This window comes from Elaeis guineensis, chromosome 11, assembly GCF_000442705.2.
Source record: "Elaeis guineensis isolate ETL-2024a chromosome 11, EG11, whole genome shotgun sequence".
In the NCBI taxonomy this organism is placed as follows: Eukaryota; Viridiplantae; Streptophyta; class Magnoliopsida; order Arecales; family Arecaceae; genus Elaeis; species Elaeis guineensis.
In genome coordinates this window covers 114,179,321-114,202,087 of record NC_026003.2, presented here as the reverse complement: position 1 = coordinate 114,202,087, position 22,767 = coordinate 114,179,321, and the positions used below count along the sequence as shown (strand labels likewise).

The 22,767-nt window shown below is 37.3% G+C and overlaps 1 protein-coding gene across 2 annotated transcripts; it reads left to right on the top strand.

Annotated features, from left to right (window-relative positions):
- Positions 1-1,512: 1,512 nt before the first annotated feature.
- Positions 1,513-21,660, top strand: LOC105054057 (uncharacterized). 2 transcript variants are annotated; one of them, XM_019853671.3, is made up of 11 exons: positions 1,513-2,088; positions 2,177-2,256; positions 3,618-3,805; positions 9,614-10,535; positions 10,701-10,828; positions 13,452-13,508; positions 13,602-13,652; positions 13,800-13,870; positions 18,401-18,549; positions 18,645-20,909; positions 20,994-21,660. In XM_019853671.3, the coding sequence occupies exons 1-11, from the start codon at positions 1,652-1,654 to the stop codon at positions 21,542-21,544; spliced, it is 4,899 nt and encodes a 1,632-aa protein (XP_019709230.1). In that variant the 5' UTR covers positions 1,513-1,651; the 3' UTR covers positions 21,545-21,660. The 2 variants fall into 2 exon arrangements, with proteins under 2 accessions (XP_019709230.1, XP_010933749.1); XM_010935447.4 differs by having other exon boundaries at positions 13,449-13,508.
- Positions 21,661-22,767: the final 1,107 nt, after the last annotated feature.

Here is a 22,767-nt window from a genome sequence, read left to right as displayed (position 1 = left end):
GAATTACAGATGATCCGCTGTCATCATCGATTATGAAGCACTTGGCTCTCCGAAGATCGCCGAAGGTGCATCACGTCGTGATGAGTGTCGAGCGAAACTTGCGAAAGTATTTTGCGCTCTCATTTTGGCCATGATAGTTCTCAAGAGAATATTTTTTTACTTTCTCTTTCATCTTCCTACCTGACGTGCCAAACTGTTATGATCTGTCTCTGGTGGGATAGTCGACCGGAAGTCGAGTCGTTGCATCTAAGTGTCAGATGATGGAAAATCGAAAGAGGATGCTTAGTCATTGAAGAAGGAGCACAGTCAAAGAAGTCGAGAGCGAGAGCGAGGGTTGGCGGCGAGTATTGGCGCTAACCTCCGCCCAGCACCGGGGATGCGAGACCTGCAAGGAAAGCCCCATCGGAGGTTGCTCCGATGAGGATCCTCCGACGCTTCAATCTCCGACGAGGACCCTCCGACACTCAAGTTAGAGATATCGCTCAATAGAGAGAGGAGCAGAATTTTGGCATTTTTGTTAGCCTTGCGTACCTAGAGAAATTCTCGCTTATCTTTATTTATGAAAGGATTAAGGTCAATGACGGAAGGACGGGCAGTCATTTCGAGCATGTCTCATCATACGGAGGCGCATGGAGCATCTTTAAATGGCTCTGACGGCAGATATATCTTTTGTTCGGCACGCGGATGGCCACGGTGGCGGACACTACCGCACGTGTGATGCAATTAATGACCTCGTGGCTTTCCATCATGATGCGCAACCGGCCGTCTAAGATATGGCTTCTAAATAATGTGACTTGATGTGATTCGATGGGATAGCATGGTGGCCACATTTAGCATTCGGTGGCTCGACTGACGCCTATGCCCTGAGGTCCAAAAGTTAGATGAATGAGCCCGTGGAGCAGTGCCACTTGACTGGATAGTCGATAGGATATCGAGAAAGTAGTAGGTCATATGCTGAATGTAGAATATTGTTAGTCAACCGAAGATAGCCCATCGAATCAGAATCGATAGATGTCGATCTGAATAGGCCTGTGAATGTAGTCGATTAAGCATCGATTGGGATAAAACTAGTTGATCCAAATCGGATTGAGTCATAATAATTTGATAGGTGTAGCATATTTGATCGATCGGAAGACGTGGAAGAAAGCTAGTGGGATAAGGGCCAAGGTCCTACCCCAACAAGTTCTACTCCTAAAAATGCGAATCTACGGCATTTATCTGATTGCAGCCAATTCTTTCCATCCCAAGCACTTCAAATCCGAACACTGTAACAAGGAATCGACAATGAAGTTCTGGTGTGTGTACCCTAAATAATAAATAAACCTCGAACCGGGAAATTATAAATTCCGCGACCTGCGACCACCCTAGTCACTCACCCGACGACGCCCGTGAGGAGTTGGGCGTCATTTTCGGGGGTGTTCGACTGTTATGGTGGTGTGTGGAGGGCACGGGGAGAGAGAGTTGGGATGAATGACCCCGACCAAGAACCACCCCCCCCCCCCCCAAAGGCCGTTAAAAATATTACTAGATCCCAATCACACCTCGCCAACGGAGTCCGTTTGCGTGCGCAGAACGAAACCCCCGGTATAATCCTCTCCGACAGAGCGAAGGGCGAACGCTAGGGTTTTGCCCGAGCCATAGTTCTTGGTCCATGGACCGCGAAGAAGACGTGCCCCCGCCTATCCCGCCGTCGCCGACGTCGGAGAGCGAGGAGACCAGCTTTCCCCAGTGGGAGGAGGGCGTGGAGGCGAAAGCAGCGGCGGTTGGAGCGACCGAGGCGGACGACTTGCAGCTCTTCGCCTCTCCCTCTTCCCGCCCGTCTACCTTGAGCGGAGACGAGGAGGAGGCTGCCGCCTTCGAGCCGGTCGCCCCCGGGGATGCTGCCGCGGGAGAGGCGGCCCTGCAGATGGGCGTGGAGGTGGTGGATCCCGCCACCGAGGCCGCAAGCCGGGCAAGCGGGAAGCGGAAGCGCGGACGCCCGCCTAAGGGGCAGGGCGGCCGGAGGGCGCCGCCGGCGAAGAGGAAGGAGGAGGAAGACGTGTGCTTCATATGCTTCGATGGGGGTAATCTCGTGGTCTGTGATCGTAGGTGAGTGGATTTGTCTCTCGGTGCGTCGTTTCTAGGGTTTTGATGGTCTGTTCTCGTCTTCTGGTTCCAATGATGCCTTTTATTTTAGGGGTTGTTCAAAAGTGTATCACCCGGCGTGTGTCAACCGGGATGATGCCTTCTTTCACACGAGGGGAAGGTGGAATTGTGGTAAGTTTTACCATGGTGTTCTTACCATTTGTTTGTTCACTATTGTACGTGTATATTGCCTCTCCTATAGAATTGGAATCCGGAATGGGCCATTTCAGTTGGCGATTAGTTAGTTGCACATAATTATTGGGATATCGTGTCATTGAAACTAAGAACAAAAGAATGGAGGAAATGTTTAATGACTGCATGCTATAAAAAGTCCAGCAGACCTTGTTAAATGGCTGTCAGTTTTGCTGCTTTATTTCTATGACAGTAGTGAAGCCTTTGTTTCACCAAGGGCATTGATCTAGAACATATACCATCTTGACATAACAGTTTAATTACTTAGTTTCTTGTGGAAAGGTTGTTGAGTTAAAAACATTGCTTCAGAGCCAGATCCACTGAAGACCAGTTAATAACATAAAGCAAGTTGACAAATTGACAATGAATTGCGAGGCCATGCATTTGTTATGGGGATTGATGTTTTTGCTTAATTGGTTGATTCCGTGGTTTCCTCAACCTAGATTGAGAGTGGCTTCTGTTTATTGGCAAAATAGAATCCAGTTAGCAACTTTATTTCTTTATTACTTTCTTTAGGAGTAATTTCTTGGGAACATCGACCAAATGTAAAAGTTATTGTCATATGTTTTTCTTGACTATTTATTTTCTTTATTTTTGTATTTTCTAGTTATGAACTTCTTCATTATATTATTATATCTTTTGGTGGAAATTATAAATATTTGCTAATGGAAACATGGTCCATTTTGTTCATTCTTATAACATAGGTTAGTTCATTCATGAGGTAACATAGATTAGCTCATCCATGGGGTGTAAATACCACAAACAAATCAAGAAAGAAAAGATAACACATGCAATTGTACTTCCATTCCAGCATTAGATTCTTAGTGTTCGTGAGAAATGGCTTGGAGTTGTTTTAGATAATCAATAACATTTTTATATAAGTTAATTTATGATATAAATTTAATAGGAGGTAATTTATAGCTGCTGCACGGTGAGGGTTTATAAAGAAAAAAAATGAAGAAAAGTCCCTCGAAAAGCTGATCATCATGAAAATTTTATCTGAATAACTGGTGTTGGAAAGTTGAGAAGGCAGAAAAAATATTTTAGGAGCATTGCCATTTTGATTTATAATTATCTAGTTGCTATATATATATAATTTTGTACATTGCTTTGCAAATTTCTATTATCCTCTTTTCCTGTGCAATATTGTCCTTGATAGCAAAATTGGATTGAATATAACGAGACATTGCTTTATTATCTTTATGTGGATATTTTTGTTTATAAACCATTGGAACTTTTCTATGGTTCTACTATGTCCTTGATCTTCGTCCACTTCTGGTTGTTTTCACTTTGCATTTCAGGTTGGCATATATGCAGCATATGTGAAAAAGCAGCTCACTACATGTGCTACACTTGTACCTATTCTTTGTGCAAAGGTTGCATTCGAGAAGCAAAATTTTTTGCTGTTAGAGGGAACAAGGGATTTTGTGATACTTGCTATAGCACTGTAATGTTGATAGAATCAAATGAGAATGGAAATGAGAATAAGGTGTGCTTTCGATCTGACTCTTACATGATACATATTATTTTCTTTCCAAAAAAATTAATAGTTATTCTTCTATTTGTTGGCCCCTTTTAAAGAAGAATGTATCTGAAATAATACATTTAACTTACAAATTGCAAGTCATGATCGAAGATGTATTCTATAAATTTGAGAGAATAATTGATTATGATTCACTTGACTTGATGCTTTTTCTCCCTTTCTCCTTCTTTAACTGGAAGTCATCTTTAATCATTATGTGGCAAAATTTTACCATCTATTTTAAGACTAACAAGCATAGTGATCAATTTTTTCAATATTATGGGGTGTAACAATTTTATAATGGATTTAAATACCAGCCTGTGCTTGTCCATGATAACTGGCATATAATGTGTTGGCTAGTAGCAGCATCCACACTTGGTTGATGGTGGTCATTAGATGAGCTGCTTGGTATTGAGTGCTATTTTCACATGTCTACATGTCACTGAGCCCCTTTTTTCTACCTATTTCATTGCCTTGGAGGTGGGTGGAGGTTTGTTGCTCATGAAAAGCCTGTGATATAGCGGGAAGACAATGGAAAAAGAAACCTAATTGACATGAATGCTGTCTCTTTACTTTTATATTACATGTTAACAAGGAACTACTTTCCAACTGACTTCAATAAAAAAACTTAAAAATTTAAATTCCATTGAAATATGGAGGTGTACTTGCCAACTTAAGAAAAATGATGCAAATTCTCAAATCTTAAATTCTCACAAGTCTTGTTATATGATATATTGCCAAGACCTAGTGGTTTGGTAAAAAGCTCATAAATCTTAGTCTCCAAGATTTTTTTCATCTCATATGATGCTAATCAGCAAAAAAAATGCTTCAACATGCTTGCATGCCTTATTCATTTGATATCCAGGTCTCCAAATTTTTTAGCCAAAGTTTTATCAATAATTACTGGATATTTTGTCAAGGATTGTTGTTAAATTGATGCTAATGTTGATGCTTTTTCGAGTTGTCATATAAGCTTAAGAGACACTTAATGGTATCTAGTATATGTACTAACTCATTTTTTTAGTGTATGATGCTTTGTAGGAGTTTAAGATATTGTTTCAAACTTTCAATGCATGAAAGAATACTTACCTAGCCTAGGAAGAAGTTTAAAGCATCAAATTAAAAAAGCAAACTATGCCCATTCCAAAAAAAAAGTGAGCCAGTGCCATCCAGCCCATGTCTATGGAGTGTGGGCATGTGTTATGTGTTTTTATGACGCGAGACGCAGCACATGCCATGGCAACCATTGGCCAATTAACCTTGTGTCACCAATACCTAAAACCTTGATTATCATCAATTCCGGGAATAACAGTAGACTTACTAATGACTGATATATATAAAAAAAGGATGTTTTTAATTGTTAGAATAATGAAAATTTGTTAATTATGGATAGACTTAGTAATGACTAATATATATAAAAAAAGATGTTTTTAATTGTTAGAATAACAAAAATTTGTTAATTATGGAATATATTAGACATTTCATGCACCATTTGCAGAATCATAAAATGAATTTATTGTTTATCGTGTAGCAGATCTTGAGTGATTCCAAGAGCTGAGGTCCTTGACATTTAGTATATTATGAAGAAGTCCTCACACAGTTGCAGTCATTAGATAGATGTGGTTGTTTCTCTAATCTCAATAAGTGGGCTTCTTCAAACGTCTAACTGGTCCACATTTCTTCATGCAAGTAACCCAAGTGTCTATAACAGATTATATAGGAGCTTAGTTCATATGATTTAAATCATCCATTAGCATAAGTAAACCAGAAATAGTGTGTATATGGCACATGGCAGAGATGGTGGGAACTCTAGTTTCTCTAGCTGAGTTTGCTCATTCACATTATCAAGGCTGCAGTTTGCACAGGTCTTTGGTGCTGTTATAGTGAAGGTCTCATTATGCAGTTGTGCAGGCCAAAAAAGAAAAAGCATAATATTTGATAAAAGGCTGCTGAAACTTATATTCTATGATGTATCAGGTTTAGATGATTTCAAAAAGGTCCTGTTTTGTGAAATCTAGAGTTGTATGTACATGTAGAATTGCAATCATCAGGCATGTTTACTTTTTATAGTCATGACTGGTGGAGGTTGTGATGCAGAACCTTTATTCTGCGTTTTTTTAATTTTGATACAGTAAGCCAAAAAGACATCTTATTTGTGTGAAACAAAGCAAAAAATTTTAGCAAAATGGCCTAGACTCAGATATGTTATGATTAAAATTTAGATGCCAGTTGGCTTCTGCTTTTTATGAATGAAGATGGTATTACTTCCATTCGCTCATTCTCAACAAAGCCTTTCATGAGAAGGTAGATTTGAAGAATAACATTCTGAGACAAGAATCTTATGTTTTGGAGATTCTTCACTGTGAGTCATCTCTTCCCAGATCACCAGTTTTAGTGACATGATATGATGTTTTGGTTTTGAACAATTTGATGCAAAGGCATGGGGTGTCCAAAGCTTTTCTACTTCAATTATTAATATATAAATCAATTGGCCTTTGGATGGAGCCATATTGGGTCACTAATCCAAAATTAACCATAAGTTACAACCTAATCATCTTATGCTTTGTGTGAATTGTGATCTTTGGTCTTGAAGCCTTGTGCAAATTTCGAATTGCAAATAGTTGATCATTAAAGTGCTTTTCATATTGATCTGCAAAAGTTGGTTCTTCTTTGTCCAATCTTCTATTTTAAGACTTTTATGGTAAATCTTAAATGATGGTGTAGCACATGAAATAGGGATGGTAGGGTTTATTAATAAGAAAAAGAGGAATTGTGGTCCAGCCAATTGATAGGGTTTCAATAGAATTGAAGAAAAAAATGATTTGGTTAACCTACCAATAGAATGCTTCATTTGTCAAGAAGTAAACTAGCACATGAAAGCCATGTGAGTGCTTAATTAAGATAACATTAACATGGAATTTGCTGCAGTCTACCACACCTCAGATCTGATGTTGATGATGCCAAGTTCAACCTAGTTCTGGTGCCAGCTGTCCTTGGTCAAAAGGTAATAATTTACTCCTGTTTGGGGCCTGGACAAGTGTTTGTAGTTGTGGAGTTTGGTGTGGTATTGCAGTGTTGTATGGCAAGATGATGGGAAAAAAGTATTGGAGGTGATACATGAGCATTTACTGAAGGGCTGCATGTGGTTATAGGTTTGGACAGCATGGTGAAATGGTGTTTGGTGATGGATTTAGGTTTTGAAAGACTGGGTAAGGGTGAAATGGTGGCTTTACTTTAAGTAGAGAAGAGGTTGGAAGGTAGTGGGATCATTGTACTCACTCTAAGAGGGGATCAATGATCACACACCACCGAAAAGTTGAAGGCAACAAGGAAACTCATTCATTCATCTGCGATCAGAACTTACACCACTATTTGGCTTTTATAGCGTCTCCCTACCATCTACAAATGGAATGTACAATAAAATAAAGATATTTGTTAGAATCTTTGGATTAGATATTATTTCATTTTAGCTCAAATCATAAAGATCTTCCTTGGTTCGAGCTTCTTCTGTTTTTGGTTGATCATTATCACATTTGATTGGTGAAATTTTTGATTGTAGATTACCTTCCACAAGTAGCTATTTTTTTCTTTTCTTCTGCATGTTGTTTGCCTTCTAAACAATGATCTCTAGCCATAGAATGAGATTTAATCTTGACCATTATTATACTGCCCCGTGGACAACTAAGATGTTGCCATGGGGCAACTTATGAAATTGCAGAAGATCCATGCTAAGGATTATTTATTACAATAGGGTCCCTGTGAGGCATAAAAGAAAGATCCAAAAGGAAAGCTGAAAGAGGTAAAAAAGAAAGCTAAAAGACCCGAGTTAAGATCTAATTGTGATCTCATCAAGCTCTAATGAGGCTAGAGATGCTTTTGTCATCAATCTGTTGTTACCCAATGTTATAGATTCTTCTTCCTCCACCTTGTGTAGACATAGAAGGCCTTCATCCATTTAATGATTAAGTATGCTGTTGGGTTGGTTTGTGTTCAGGTCCTTCTAAACCGGACTTGGACCAATAAGGGTTCAGGTCTAAATTTGTAAGACCCATTGGGCCTATATGTCTAGCCTAGGTATGTTAAGACCCATATACTATTCAACACTCACCATATTTGGATTAGGTGCAGATTGGACCCAGGCGGGCAGCAATATTTAGTAAATTTAATCCCCATATGCCCTTAAAATAATTTACCAATGACATATGTACAAGGTATAATTGGTATATTTCATAAGGAATGTGAGTGTAAAACTATATATCATCGATGGGGAAAACTACCATGTTTGGATGAGGTCCATATTAGATCCAGATTTGGATTAGAAGTGGTTCATAAAATCAATCCCACACCGTAATGTATAGTATGACCGGGTTGGGCCTGGTTTAGGCTGGATACACTTTTACAAGACTCGGACCAGACCCAAATTTTTTATGGGTCCATTTTTTGGACCCTAACCAACCCCTAAGCCTGCATGTCCGGATTGAGTCCAGGTCTCAGTCACAGCCTTATAATCATTATCTGTGATTGTTAACATGCTAAAGAGGTTGCTCGAACTTGTGCTTTACCATTAGAATCTTACTGCTCTTAGGTCAACCATCAGATCCAAAACTAGTGTAGATCTGATTTTTCCCATCAGATTTTAAGGATAAGCAAACCAAAATCATAAAGTCCATCCTTAAGCCTAGTAAAGCCTAGACCTAAGTAGATGGAAATCATCATTCAGGGGAAGGAGTAATACTGGTAGTGATCAGAAGTTTTTTAAATGCTATTTTTCATTACACTCTCCCTTGTCTACAGTGGAGTCTATTATGCAAAAGAAGATGGGTTACAAGACTACTAAATACTATTTTCTCACCATACAACCAAAAAAGCATTTTCAGTATAGATTTAAATAGCTACTAGCATAACTGCCCTCAATTTCTAATCTTACCTACCAGTTGCTGTTGTTGTACAACTCCAATTAAGTTGCCAACTAATGAACAACCAGTGGACTCAAGGAATGGTTTAAATATTTAGACCACTCATAGAAGCAAATGTGAGTTGTCAGGACTTTTTAAGAGAAACAAAGTAATTAGACTGGGTTTGCCTGAAAGAATCCAACTAGGCCAAAGTTTCATGGGGATCTGAATTCTTGAGACATTCACTTGGAGGCTTTCTTATGCAAAACCTTTGGCATTGGTCGGCACTTTGGTCTGACAAGTGATACTTTTTTCTGCACATCTGCTTGATATGAAATATAAATAAATCATGGCATCTTGGTGCTTCAAGCCTGTATATGTGTCTTGATCAATGTTATATGATATGCTTGTGACTCATATACACACGTCCAAATGCTTGCAACTTCAGAATAAGATCCTTTTTCTAATAGGTGATTGATGTGTTTTGGGGGTCTCATCTTATCTTCTTAAAAGCAATATCTCACATAGGCCTAAATGCCTAAAGAAGTGGTATATTTATGTTGTCTATTACAAACGGAAATTGCTGTATACAGATTGCAGGTCCAGTATTTTTAAGAAAGTGTGGTGCTTGAAAATCCATAGTTTTAGTCTCTAGAAATCTTGTAGAGTGCAGAATTTATGTTGTTAGTTATTAACAGAAAAGCAAAGTATTGTAATCAATGCTTTGTTATTTATGTGCTTTCTGTTATAGCATCATGAATTGCCCCATTTTTACTTGTTTGCTCTTAAATTAGTATGAATCAGGTATAAGTCTAACTTGTATTCTAGTAGCACCATAGTTTGTTTTTCTCATGTCTTGTTCTTTTTGTATCTGCTACAGGCTGGTGTTGATTTTAATGACATGAATAGCTGGGAATATTTGTTCAAGAAATATTGGTTAGATCAGAAAAGAAAATTAGTGTTAACATTAGAAGAGCTGAAAAATGCTAAAAATCCATGGAAAGGATCTCGTTTTTCTGCACACAGTGAGGAATCTTCTGATGAATTATATAATGCTAACGATGACCAAGAATATAGCTCTGAGAGCTCATCAGGACATCATGAGGGAAGCACTTCTTCAAGAAGAAAAGTGAGAAGACGTTCTCGAAATACTGTTGACGATGAAAGCTCAGCCAAAGAAGTAGATAGTGAAAGGACATCCATGCCTGAAGATGCTGAGTGGGCCTCACAAGAGCTTTTAGAGTTTGTAGCACACATGAAAAATGGTGATAAATCTGTTCAATCGCAGTTTGATGTTCAGGCTCTTTTGCTTGAGTATATAAAACGAAATAACCTTCGTGATCCTCGTAAAAAAAGTCAAATTGTTTGTGATCTACGTCTTCAGAACTTATTTGGGAAACCACGTGTGGGTCATTTTGAAATGTTAAAGCTTTTAGAGTCACACTTTCTTATCAAAGAAGCATCACAGATAGATGCAGATGATGATGAAGCAGTAGTTATGGATCCTGATACCGGTCAAGTGGATGCTGAAGGATACAGTGATACAACAGCAAAAATGAGGTTAGATAAGAAAAGGAAATCCCGTAAGAAGATTGAGGAGAGAGAACCACAGACCAATCTTGATGATTATGCAGCAATAGATGTTCATAACATCAATCTGATTTACCTCCGCCGCAACTTGATGGAGGATTTGATTGATGATATTGACATGTTCAACGAGAAAGTTGTTGGATCCTTTGTAAGGATAAAGATTCCTGGTACAGGTCAGCGGCAAGACATGTATCGCCTCGTGCAAGTTGTTGGTAAGTTCTTTTTCCCTCTAATAGGTATGCTTGCCGAATGAGGATTCATAAAGCTGAACCAAAAAATTGCGACAATGCTTGATGGTTATGGTTATGTATTCTTTTATTCATGCAAATTGAGCTCAGAATCTTTAATGATGACTATCATTAATCTTTTCTATACAGGGACACAAATGTTTGCAGAAAAATACAAAATTGGTAAGAAAACAACTGATATTGCACTGCAGATATTAAATTTGGACAAGACAGAGGTTGTAACTATCGATGTCATCTCAAATCAGGAGTTCACTGAGGTTGGTATTTGATGCCTCTCTGTAGTTTCTGCTTTCTTTTGACCTTGTCCAGCAACACAACCAATAAAATGAATATATAGGTTTAAGCATCTCTGTGTATGCCATGGTGTTAATGTTTAGGTGTTGAAGTAGTCTCATTGTTGCTAAAACTCAGACGTCTGTTTTGCATTGGAATGGAATGCAACATAGGAGTTCAGAAGTCAGCAATAGAATGTCTATTGTACAATTCAGCTCCAAGATGTAGTATGGATGCAATACTTTTGATTCCTTGAGGTTCCTTTAGCATCTGTCATTGCAATTAAGTGATTAATTATCATTCTGACTGTTGATTACTTTTATCTTTTTTTTTTTAAGCTTTATTCTGTTTCCATATTGATTATTTTGCCTTGGTGCACCATTTTCAACAGTGTCATTTTTATTTTTAACTCATGAATATGCTAAGTAAAATCACGACTTTATGTGACAAGAATATTGGAGATGTTACACATGCATCCTGGAGAGTGTGATTCTTATAACTTATGTTGCATAAGATGCAAAATTTGAATAGTGGCTGTTATGTTTGCTGTAATTGGGCTTTTAGATTATCTTGAGGGTAGCTTTAAAACTATTTTGGGGACAACCAGTTGTTATTCATGGTTGGAACTTAAATTGTTTGAGATAATTGACTACCATCACTGTCATGGTCAAAGCAATAAACATGATCATTCAAGAAAGAAAACTATTAGCTCATGTCATGGATCTGCTGAAGTGGGAGGCTTTTGGGTCACATCTTGAAGTAATGGTCTATGATGAAGCATCTATAGTTGTAGATGAATGAGAGAATAAAGGTACAATAGTAATTATTCACCAAAAAAAAAAAAAAAAGGTACAATAGTAATTGAAAGTGGCTTGCCAAACCTGGCAAAGGCAATCCTTGTGTTTGGTATGGACTAAGAAGGCCCTCTTTTAAATAATGGATCTGGACCACTGGTTCCATGATTCATTATGTGCTATACATCAGTGGAAAAGCTTTATCTCATGTGTTTGTTGTGGAAGTCTTATTTTAGAAGATAGGGTGAAGTTGATGGGGAAATTCTTCATGGCAGTCTTCACTTTGACATGTTTTATTGAGAAACTTGTGTTTAAGGTATAAATGTAATCTTTCATTCTGTCCTGTTTATACAGAAACTTCCTTGAAAACCTTTGTTAAATTTTATTTGGAGCTAAAAACTTATAAGAAAAAGTGCCAAAAGTTGATATATTACTGTGTTGACCTCCTTATTTCCTGATACGAAATATCAAGGAGTTTCATGAAGTTTCCAGTTGTCTCGACACTGCTGAAAACCAAAATTTTTAAGTGTCCCGCTAACATAGGGGTAAATAACGTCTGCATCTGAGCCAAAATTGCTTGTTAAATAGCTCAGAAAATTTTGCAACAAAATAGCTGTATAATGGAGTCTGGTGAATTATACAATATAGGCACGCTTAGATCCTCAGGAGAACTTATTTTTTCTCTAGGAAGCAGACATGCTTTAAACCTAAAACATGAATGTTAGACCTTCTAGAGAAATTTAGCGATTGAGCTATTCTAAACATTGCAACTCTTTTTTTGGGGTAGATATGCAGTAACCTATATGCAGGGTATACATGCAAAAGCCCCTACTTTTTATTATTTCTTGCACATTTTTACTTTTGTTAACTGTATTTTGTGTAGATGGATAAATATGAGGTCTTATTGGAAATGGTTATATGCCCTTGTATTTGTTTAAAACTAAATGCATGTTTATATGTCTTAAGCTTATACTGGAAATGGTTATCTTTATCTACTTTGCTTGAAGAATAGGAGTCAGAAAGCAAGCATAATACATGGGTAAACAATATATGTAATTGTGTGTGCATAAATATACCACCAAGCTTCGGAAACTTGGTTTCAGTTTTGGTATTGATTTCGGTTGGTCATGTTAGTTCCAATTATGGAATACCTAAACTCTAAATATAGGATTTGGAGATTGATTAAATTGCAAATTAGAATTTATATGTTGGTATTTGGAGCTTGATGTAACGGTGATCATTATATCGGGCTCAGATTCTTATGCAATTTTATACTTGTTTATTTTCCTTTTTTAAATATTTACGCAATGAGGTATTAGATATTTTTATTCATTGGGTTTTAGTATGATTTAAAGATTTATAATTTTAAACTTTCAGTCTGAAATGCTAAAGCCATATCGTACATTCAGTGATTCCAAATTCCTAATATTACAAATCATTCTAAATTTTTTGTGATATATGTTTTCTCAGATGATTTTATTTTTCCTAATTTTTTATGCTATTTTTCTGATTTCTTTTACACTAAAACTCTCAAACTAGGACCAAAATTCCTGAAATCAAAACTTGGTGGGCCCAACCAGAACCAAGTTTTTCAAACTTTGCGTCCAAGATTTTTGAATGGTGCTAATTGCTTTGAGCATCCTGTGATTTGCGTCTGGGAATGCTGGTAAGAAGTCCGGCTTCCCCTTGTGTTGGAAAGTCCTTCCCTTTCTGTGTCTTGCATAAAAAGGATATATTACATTTGATATCATCTGCTTGTGTTATTTGAGTTTCCTTTTGTTTGTCTCGACTGATCTATGTTTTTGTCAAGGAGGAATGCAAACGCTTAAGGCAGAGCGTAAAATGTGGTTTGATTAGTCGGTTGACAGTGGTAATACTACATGAAACTTCAAACTTTGTTGTTCACCCCGATCTTGGTCTTCATGGCCCTATCTGATAATGCCTTTCACTTGAATGTCTTTAGGGAGATGTTCAGAACAAAGCTAGGGTTCTTCAAGCTGTCAAAGTTGATGCTGTGAGTACATTACCAGTGCATCATATTTACTTTTATGCAAGAATTTTACTAACATTTCCTATCTTTTAAAGGTTTTAGTTAATATGTCCCTTTCCAAATGATAAATCTTGCTTTGTGAATTTGCATTTCTTATTTTTCTTTTTTCAGTGGTTGGAAAGTGAGAAGTTGCGGCTTAGTCACCTTCGTGATCGTGCCAGTGAAACAGGTCGCAGAAAGGAATATCCTTGCAATATAAAATTATTATTGGTTTTACTTTTGGTAGAAAGTTTGATACTTGCTTATTGCAATGGAACTGTAGAATGTTCTTTGCTAGGTTAGCATTCTTTTAAATTTATTCTTCGGTTAGAGATGAGTTCTTTGGCTTAATTAGTATATCTTTTTTTTTTTGATTGTCTGAATCATTTCTTTTCCATTATCTCTATCTCTTCCCTGTTTCCCTGTTGAAGACTTGCTACATATATAATGGATTATGATTCTTGTAGCACTTTTCCTAATTTCATGCTAAACTTTAACAGCATCAGATTCAAAAAGAGAATAAATCTGTTATTTCACATGTTCTTCATGACACCATTGGTGAATGCCTTTGAATCAAAGCAACTTTTGTTTATCAAAGAAACACTCTCTTGTCTAAGGCTTCACCTTGGCTCTTTGCACTGGGGGGAACGTTTGATGTTTTCTACCCAATATATGGCCATGCATTTAGGGCCGAAAGCTATATCATCACTCAATAGTACTCTCCCCGCTAAGTTGCATACACCCTTGAATGCATATGTTTTCTTGCTTTTGGTATGTTATACTACTGCTATGATAAGGTCTTTCCACAGAATCAACTGAGCTCAATAATACTTGTTTGTATTGCTCCAGACATCTCTTTCCCAATCTTTGGAGTATGACTCTGGCATGATTCTCAATTTTGAAATGTCCATGGACATTGTTCTTGCATCGAAGCATGTGTAAGGCCTATGATTTTGTGCGATGTTGTCAACGTCTTAGCTTTGCCTTTTTAAATTTCTTTAACACTTTGTGATCATTGTTGATTCACCTAGAGTTGTATAGGATAGCATTTAAAGGTGTTGATCGGATAGCTTCAGCCTATTTAAGGAAAACTTGTTAGGAAGACTACCTTGTATTCATATGGGGAAAATGTGAGTTAAGTTAGCATTTCCCTTTCATGTTCCCTTGCTAATGTAAACTTGCTAAGACATGCCCTTGATTGATTGTGCTATACAATCTCTTATTCCCTATTCTAAGCAAGTCTGAGATACTAACTGCTTTGGCCTCTACCATACAAAATTATTTTCCACACTCAAATGTGCTCACTCTTTATTGGTTACTTGATGCCACCTCAAGGGACATTAGATTATGGGGATGTTACTGCAGTCTTGATATCCTTGAGCCCATTTAGGCTTGTCAGATCCATTTTCATCTTATTCTACTTGCTTTTCCATTTGCTTTGAGCAACAAAGTTTTGCATGTGAAGCAGTGTTCTAAAGAGTGGATTCACAGTACCATTGAAATGGGACTTACCAACCTGCAATTGTTGCCCTTACAAAGTGACATGCCTTCTCAGCAACCAGCCGTGCATGTCATTATCATCCATAAAATTTTCATAGCACATGTAGGCTGAACGTTGTCTCTTTGTTCTCTCAAAATCTTGAAACTTCTCAATGCTTGCCGGATATGAGAAGATACCCTTAATTTTCTCAGTATCACCATTGTTATTATGCCTATGGTTAGGCAATTTACTAAGGGGCTGTTTTGTTTGCCTATAGTTCAAATATAGCTGCAATTGGAATTGCAGCTGCAAAAGCTACTCCTGTTTGGTTGTCTTTAACCGAAAATTGTAAATGCAGTTATGACTGTTCGCTTTTTTGATGCTACAAGAGACTTTCCTCGTAAGTAGATGGTAAAAAGAGCCGGGATCTTCCTCAAATGAGCTAGGATGTTGTCATCCATGCTGCTGCTCATGCAAATAATCTTGTAGGTTACCCCTTTGGAAACTGTGAATTGTCTATTTTCTATTATAGTGTTTCATATTATTTTTATAATTATGATACAAAGAATAATATTATTAAATTATCATCAGATTATTGTAATCACTATAAAATAATTTTGTTATTATAATATTTAGATATATTATTATAATTAGAAATTTTTGATATTATTATAATAATATGTATTAAGTAAAATTATTGTGATATAATAATTAACTAATTATATTATGATAATAATAATAATATTATTATTAGTATTAATTAACTATAATACTATAATTATCATTAGTGATATAAGATTATAAAATTGATTTGATATTATAATAATTATGAATATTGTTATAATAGTAAATTTGTACTTGATAAAATATTTATTAAACTATTTAATATGTTTTTAATATATTAAAATTATTTAATATTAAAATTTGATGGTTGGCTAGTGGTGAGAGAATTCTTCAAGGAGTTGCTTCTAATTTCAACTTAAGTTATAATTGGAATTGCAGTCAATCTTGTTAATAGTTTCTGTTGCAAGATTGGGGTTGGCAATTCAAATGCAGCTTGCAGTTGCAATCGCAGGCATCCAAACAGTTGCTTTAGATGCCTGCAACTTAATTGCATCATTTGCAATTACAACCAGCCCAATTGAAGGCAAAAAAAAAAAAAATCACCTAGGCGCTAATTGACCTTTATCATACCATGATTTTGAGCATATGTGGCACATTTACTGAGTGATGTATTTCATGATCAGGTCTTGTACCTCAACTTTTTGGACCTTTTCCAAGTGAGAAAGTCCTTGTTTTCAGGGGTTGTTTGGTTGCCTGCATTTCCAGATGCAGTTGGAAGTGAAAATGCAGCATTTGTATTTGCAAGTGTTTGTTTGGCTTGCTTGCTTATAAAAGCTGCAATTTTAGTTCATGTGTTTGGTTGTTTAATGTGGAGAGGGTGTGATCACCCTGCAAATAACATGGTGAGATCACTGCCACTAATATTATTATATCATATTATCATATCATATAATTATTCTTATATTCTAATATAATTATAATATTGTTATATATATTATATATAACATTATGTTATGTAGTGCGTTGTATTTTATGACATTATAATATAATATGTTAAAATATATAATCAATATAATTAATATAACATAATATAATACAATACAATAATGGTAAGATATGATATAATATAATTTGATATGTTATAGTATGATATTATATTATATTATAATACTATAACATTATAATATAATATCAATTTATATAATTATTATATTATTTTGTTTTTATAATTAATTAATATTGATGTTTTATTATATTGTAATTTTATATTATTCTAGTACTATATGATATTATGATAATAATCATTATTTTATCATGGAAAAATTATTATAAGAAGAGTTACGATAATATCATGATATTTTTTATTATCATAGTCATAGTAATATTATTAGCATATGATCATCGGAAAGAAAGTGAGGTGATGGTAGCTCGTTAAATCTACAACTAGAGTCTGCATCTGAGGATGCGGTCATTTTTTGGTTGTATCTCTTGATGCAATAAAAGGGCCTTAGAATGCAAGTTAGTTGCATGCATCTGGCTCAGTGTTGCAGGCAACCAAACACTTGCATTTTTCTTCCTGAAACTAGTATGTGCATCTAGGCACAGATGCAGGCAACTAAATAACCCTCTTAGAGGAAAAAAATGTCCATTTCAAATTTTTTGAGCAGTTTGTGTGTTAATGATGTTGAGGCCTCTATAAGGAAATGCAATTTTGCCTCATTGTAGTGTAATATTGCTCACTAGGGACATGATTGTTTCTTATGTCTTCACCTCCTTACTAACAAATATTTCCAACTCCTTGGCATCTTAGGATCCATTTTACCAAGTTATATCTGAAAGTCATATGTTGAGCTCTCTATTAGTTTTTATATCTATTGCAACCAAAAGTTGTGCAAGTGTTACTAGGAATCTTCATAGGAGTGCTGCATGTCCAACACAACAACCATTAAAAGAACTGAACATGGTAACCCTCATGCACAACATTTCATAATCATACATTTTGCTATGGGAGGAAGTTGATTAACCCTTTGATTTGTTTATTCTTGAGCATTATACTCAGTTTGAGAAAAGCAATGGCAACTAACCAACTATTGCTGGTAGTGTTGATGCTTTGGATTAAACTGTATGGCACTTCAAGTGTTTCAGAAGTATCAATAGTTGCACTGAAGTGTCCTAAACAGTCTCCATGTTGTTTGTGCAAAGCACTCCAATTATGGAGCAAGCCATGCTACTGTACTGTTTTAAATGTCCAAAATAGTCTCCATGCTAAAACCATTCAGAACAAAGTGCTCTGAGAATGGGTAACCGCTACAATTTTTATGTATAATTTCTTTAATGCATGAAAAGCTTAAAAAAATGAGAATATACATCTTGGATATTTCATTGAAGCATTTCCATTTGATGTTTGCTACATGGAGCTGATTCTTCTCACTTGCTTCTTGGTGGGCTTTTGGCAATCTTTGAAATTTGTTACAAGATAAATGTTATATAAGCCTTTCCTATTCTATAATTCTCTCTCATGTTGCTGTTCGATCACTTATGATTTACTACTTATTTTACTTTGATGGAAGTATATGCGAGTTAATATTTGGTTTCCATAAAATTGGTTAGCCACATCTCATTTATCAAAAAATTGTCCTAAAACCAACATATACAAGCAAGTATTTGGTAATCCTTGACTGTTTTTCACGCTTAGAGAATGTGTAGAAAGGTTGCAGCTTCTGAGTACCCCTGAGGAACGCATGCGTAGACTAAATGAAGTTCCTGAAATACATGCTGACCCACATATGGATCCGGATTATGAGTCTGCTGAGGAAGAAGAAGCGGATGATAAAAGAGGTACTTCGCCTCTTAGATGTGGTGCATTCTAGTTGCGGATGTTCAGTTATTTCTTTTAGTTTTAAATCATGGTACTTTGCTTTGTATGAATGCAGATAAGTACGGTCGGTCAAGAGAATCTTTATCTCGTAGGAAGGGAAGGGATTTTTTTTCTATTGGCAGAGGGTCAGGGTCAAATTTCAATTGGAATGGTGCATCAAAAAGTTCAAGCGGTAGCCGAGTTTTGAGCAGAGGATCATTGACAGAAGATGCACAAGACAAATTGGAAGCACCCAGTGGTGGTGGGGATAGGGAAAATGAATTATCGTGGAATCAAGTTAAGGATGCACAGTGGACTAGTAGCTCTGGAGCACCAAATTCCCAAGCAAGTGCAACAGGTCAGGAGGCTGGGATTTGGAATAATAACCAACTTGTTACAAAACCTGGAAATACATATGGTATTGCACCTGAAACAACATCAGCATCTGTACCTTCTAGACTTTCAGTACCCTTGAACATCAATGAGAATGATAAGGTCTGGCACTATCAAGATCCAGCTGGAACTGTCCAGGGGCCCTTTTCCATGATACAGTTGCGCAAGTGGAGTAAATTCTTCCCACCTGATTTGAGGATATGGCTAACAACTGACAGGCAAGAAAACTATATATTATTGACTGATGCAATGAAGTCCCAGAATGGCTTACCACAGCAGGAACCTCAGCATAACAGCTATCCTCAGCCTACAAATTTTGCAGGTGCAATGGATAATAGAGATAATAGATATGGAGGTGGCTTGAGAGGGACTGATAATTCCACATGGGTAGGCATGCAGAACGGAAGCAACTGGAATGCAAGCCAGAATGGTGCTACTTTCTCAACTGCTGTTAATATCCTGGCGAGTGCTGGTAGATGGGTTCCACTGTCAGCTAACCTGTCTGTGCCAAAAATGGAGGTGGTCAAGGGCAATAATGCTTCGTATGGCCAGCCTCATGGTCAGAGCAGCCCCAGACCTACAACCCCATTTTGGAATCCATACCAACAACCATGTTATCAAGGTGGAGGGGATCAAGGAAATGCTGGTAGAGGGAACGGAGTTCAGGATCATGGAAGTGCGTGGAATTCAGACAGGCCTGGGGAGTCAAGGACAATTGGTCAGGGTTATGACAGGCAGCATTCTAATTGGAGCTATTTAAACCAGCAATCTCAACAAACTTTTGCAGAACCATGGAAGGCCCGACCAGTAAATGATTCTAATCTACTACCTGCTCCCACCCCACAGCCAAGTAGGAGAGACTGGACTAGAGTTCAAGGTTCTTTACATACATCTGCATCAACAGCTGATTCTATTCAACCTATAAGCTCTGGCTGGAGCACCACCCAAACTACTGGATTCACTGGGGCACATCACTTACCCACAGCAAATCCTAATGGGGGTTGGGATGTGCCTAAACAATCTGAGGATCAGGGTTCATGGTCTGTTACGTCTGCTTCTGTCCCTAGCATAAGTAGAATGGCTGATGTAGGTACCAGCTGGATTCCTGAGAGGGTAGATCATTTGGGTGATCCTCAGCTACCCGGTCAGCAGAAACCTTCTGAAGCTAACGCACCAAATATTTTGGTGAACCAATCAGGTCCTTTCCCCCAGAAGGGAGAAACTAGTTATTCAAATAATGCTGCTGTTCCCAGAGTCTCTGCCATGAACAAGAACCAGAGCTTTGAAAGTGATTACCCTAGTCCAACTCCAAGATGTCACAGGCACGAGTTTTCTGTACCTAATGATCCTGATCCTGCCAAAAAGTGGCCTCAAGCACATGATAGCTCAGCTTCTAAAAGTCAGGTGTCTGATCCTGCCGTTGCTTCTCTTGCATTCGAACCGTCAGATCCAGGTTCTCAACCTTCGCCTGAAGTAGATAACATGCAACTACTGTCAAGGTACTCAGATGATGTGGCGGATAAAAGTATCATAACTGAAATGCAAAATGTGGCCACTCAGAAGCCTTTCTCTGAAAAACAGAACAAGCAGCCTTCTCTAGCAGGCGTAGAACGGAAGCTAGTTGATCCTGTCTCAAATATTAAACTGACAACTGAATTTGATGTGCTGGAGCTTTCTTCAGATCAAGGATCAGAAGCTTCATCAGCTCCCAAGCCAGTGTCTGAATTGCATGGATGGCCACCTGGTCCAGCTCAGAAACAGGAACCAAATGGTTCAAGTACAGTTCCTGCACCTCCACGGCAAGACCTGAGATTCTCAGGTACTGAGCCTATAAATTATTCTAATCTGGAAGGCCCACAAGATATGATGGGCAGTGAGTGGTCTTTGCCATCTCCAACCCCAGCTTCCAGGTCTTCTGGATGGGATATTGATGCTGATTCTACGTCAGGTAATATCCGAAACAATCATGGTCTTGTTTGATGATTCTAATGTGCTGATCTTTCTTCCTGTTGAAATGCAAATGCTACCACAGGTTGGGGAACACTAGGACAGGTTAGTCCCAATGCAAACAGTGATCGGGAAACACCAGCAAAGGGAGATGTAAATGCAAACTTAGGTTGGGAAGCGTCAACAATGGCAAACGTAAAGGGTCCGGGTATGGGAGCAGCAAACCCGGGAAACTCAAATCCACATACTGTTTGGGGAGCAACCGCCGAGGGAAACCCTAACCAATATTCTGGTTGGGGGGCACCATCAACAGGAAATGCAAGTCAGAATCTTGGCTGGGGCGCACAGACACAGCAGGGTAATACAGATGCGAGCGCTGGTTGGGGGACGGGGAGCAATAGGAGCTGGAATTTGCCAGCTGGAGATCCTGATGGCTGGGGAAGTCAACGGAAGCACCATGGAGATAAGTACCCAAGGGGCAGAGAATCAGGGCATGGTGGTGGGAGAATCTCATGGGATGGGAGTGGGGAGGCATCACGACCAATTCCGAGAGGACTAGGGCAGAGAGGAGTGTGTAAATTCCATGAGAGTGGCCACTGCAAGAAGGGTGCATCCTGTAATTATCTGCATCCATGATCGGAGCTGTTGAACGTTTTCTCGTTTTTTTCTTTCTTGTTTCTTGTACAGCATAATCACCCTGATAGTTGATGTGAGATCTTAAATAGCAGGTGGGAATTTGCTTTGTCATGCCATGTAGAAATGTGCGCAGGATACAATTTTCTTTCCGGCTCTGCGTTCTTTCCTGTTTGTATGATATGCCACGACCGGTGAAAGGAGACATGCAGCTCCTTGTGAAGATGCACTGGAAGAAGAGATAACCGGACGGCTTCTCAGGACCCGAGTCCTGTGCTAAAGCTGGTATCTACCTGTGTCGGATGGATTTGCATTAAAAAGGCCGATGGACCCATTTGGTTCTGTCCCTTTTCCTCAGCGGGAAATTCTTTGTACACTGCCTGCAGCATAGAAAAATCTGACGTGGAGTTCATTACCGATTGAATCACGTAGTTATTATTTTTTAATATTTATTTAATATTTATTTAATATTTATAATTTTATTTTTTTATTTAAAATTTTGAATCATGAAAATATTTTTTTTTTTCTTTTGAAAAATTGTCATTGTTAATATTATGATATTCTGCATTGAAATTATGATTTTTTTTTTTTGTACATATTATAATTTTTCATAAAATATCATAAAAAAATATATATTTTTTTTTATCATTCAAAATTTTATTTATAAAATTTTTTATAAAAATTATAATTTCAATACAGAATGTCATAATATTTTTTAATATAGGATATAATAATTTTTTTTAAAAAAAAATATTTTTATCATTCAAAATTTTAAATAAAAAAATAAAGTTATAGACATTAAATATGTATTAAAAAATGATAGTTATGAAATGATATGTTCCACGTTAAATTTTTTATATCAAAGATGGTGTGTAAAAATTTTTCTTTCTTCAAAAGCACTTGTCAGAAAGGCTGGATTTACACCGAGATAGGCACCTCTGACAAATCATCCTTGACCAAGGGATCTTCACTCAAAACAAGTTCTTTAAAGCATTAGAGTCGGCCATCAATATTCTATCATCCAAACTTTTTGGTCATCGGTGTAGATGCAGGGTATTCAGTAGAAACGGCATAATTTTCATGAAACAAGAGAGCAAATATTGATTGGGCGCTTCTCCAACGCTGAGCTCTAATTTGTTGATGGCCTCCTGCTCTAGCTTTCACAATTACCACAATCAATTTTTAATCCTCAAATAATTTCTTTGGACAGCGTTTCAAAGAAAAAT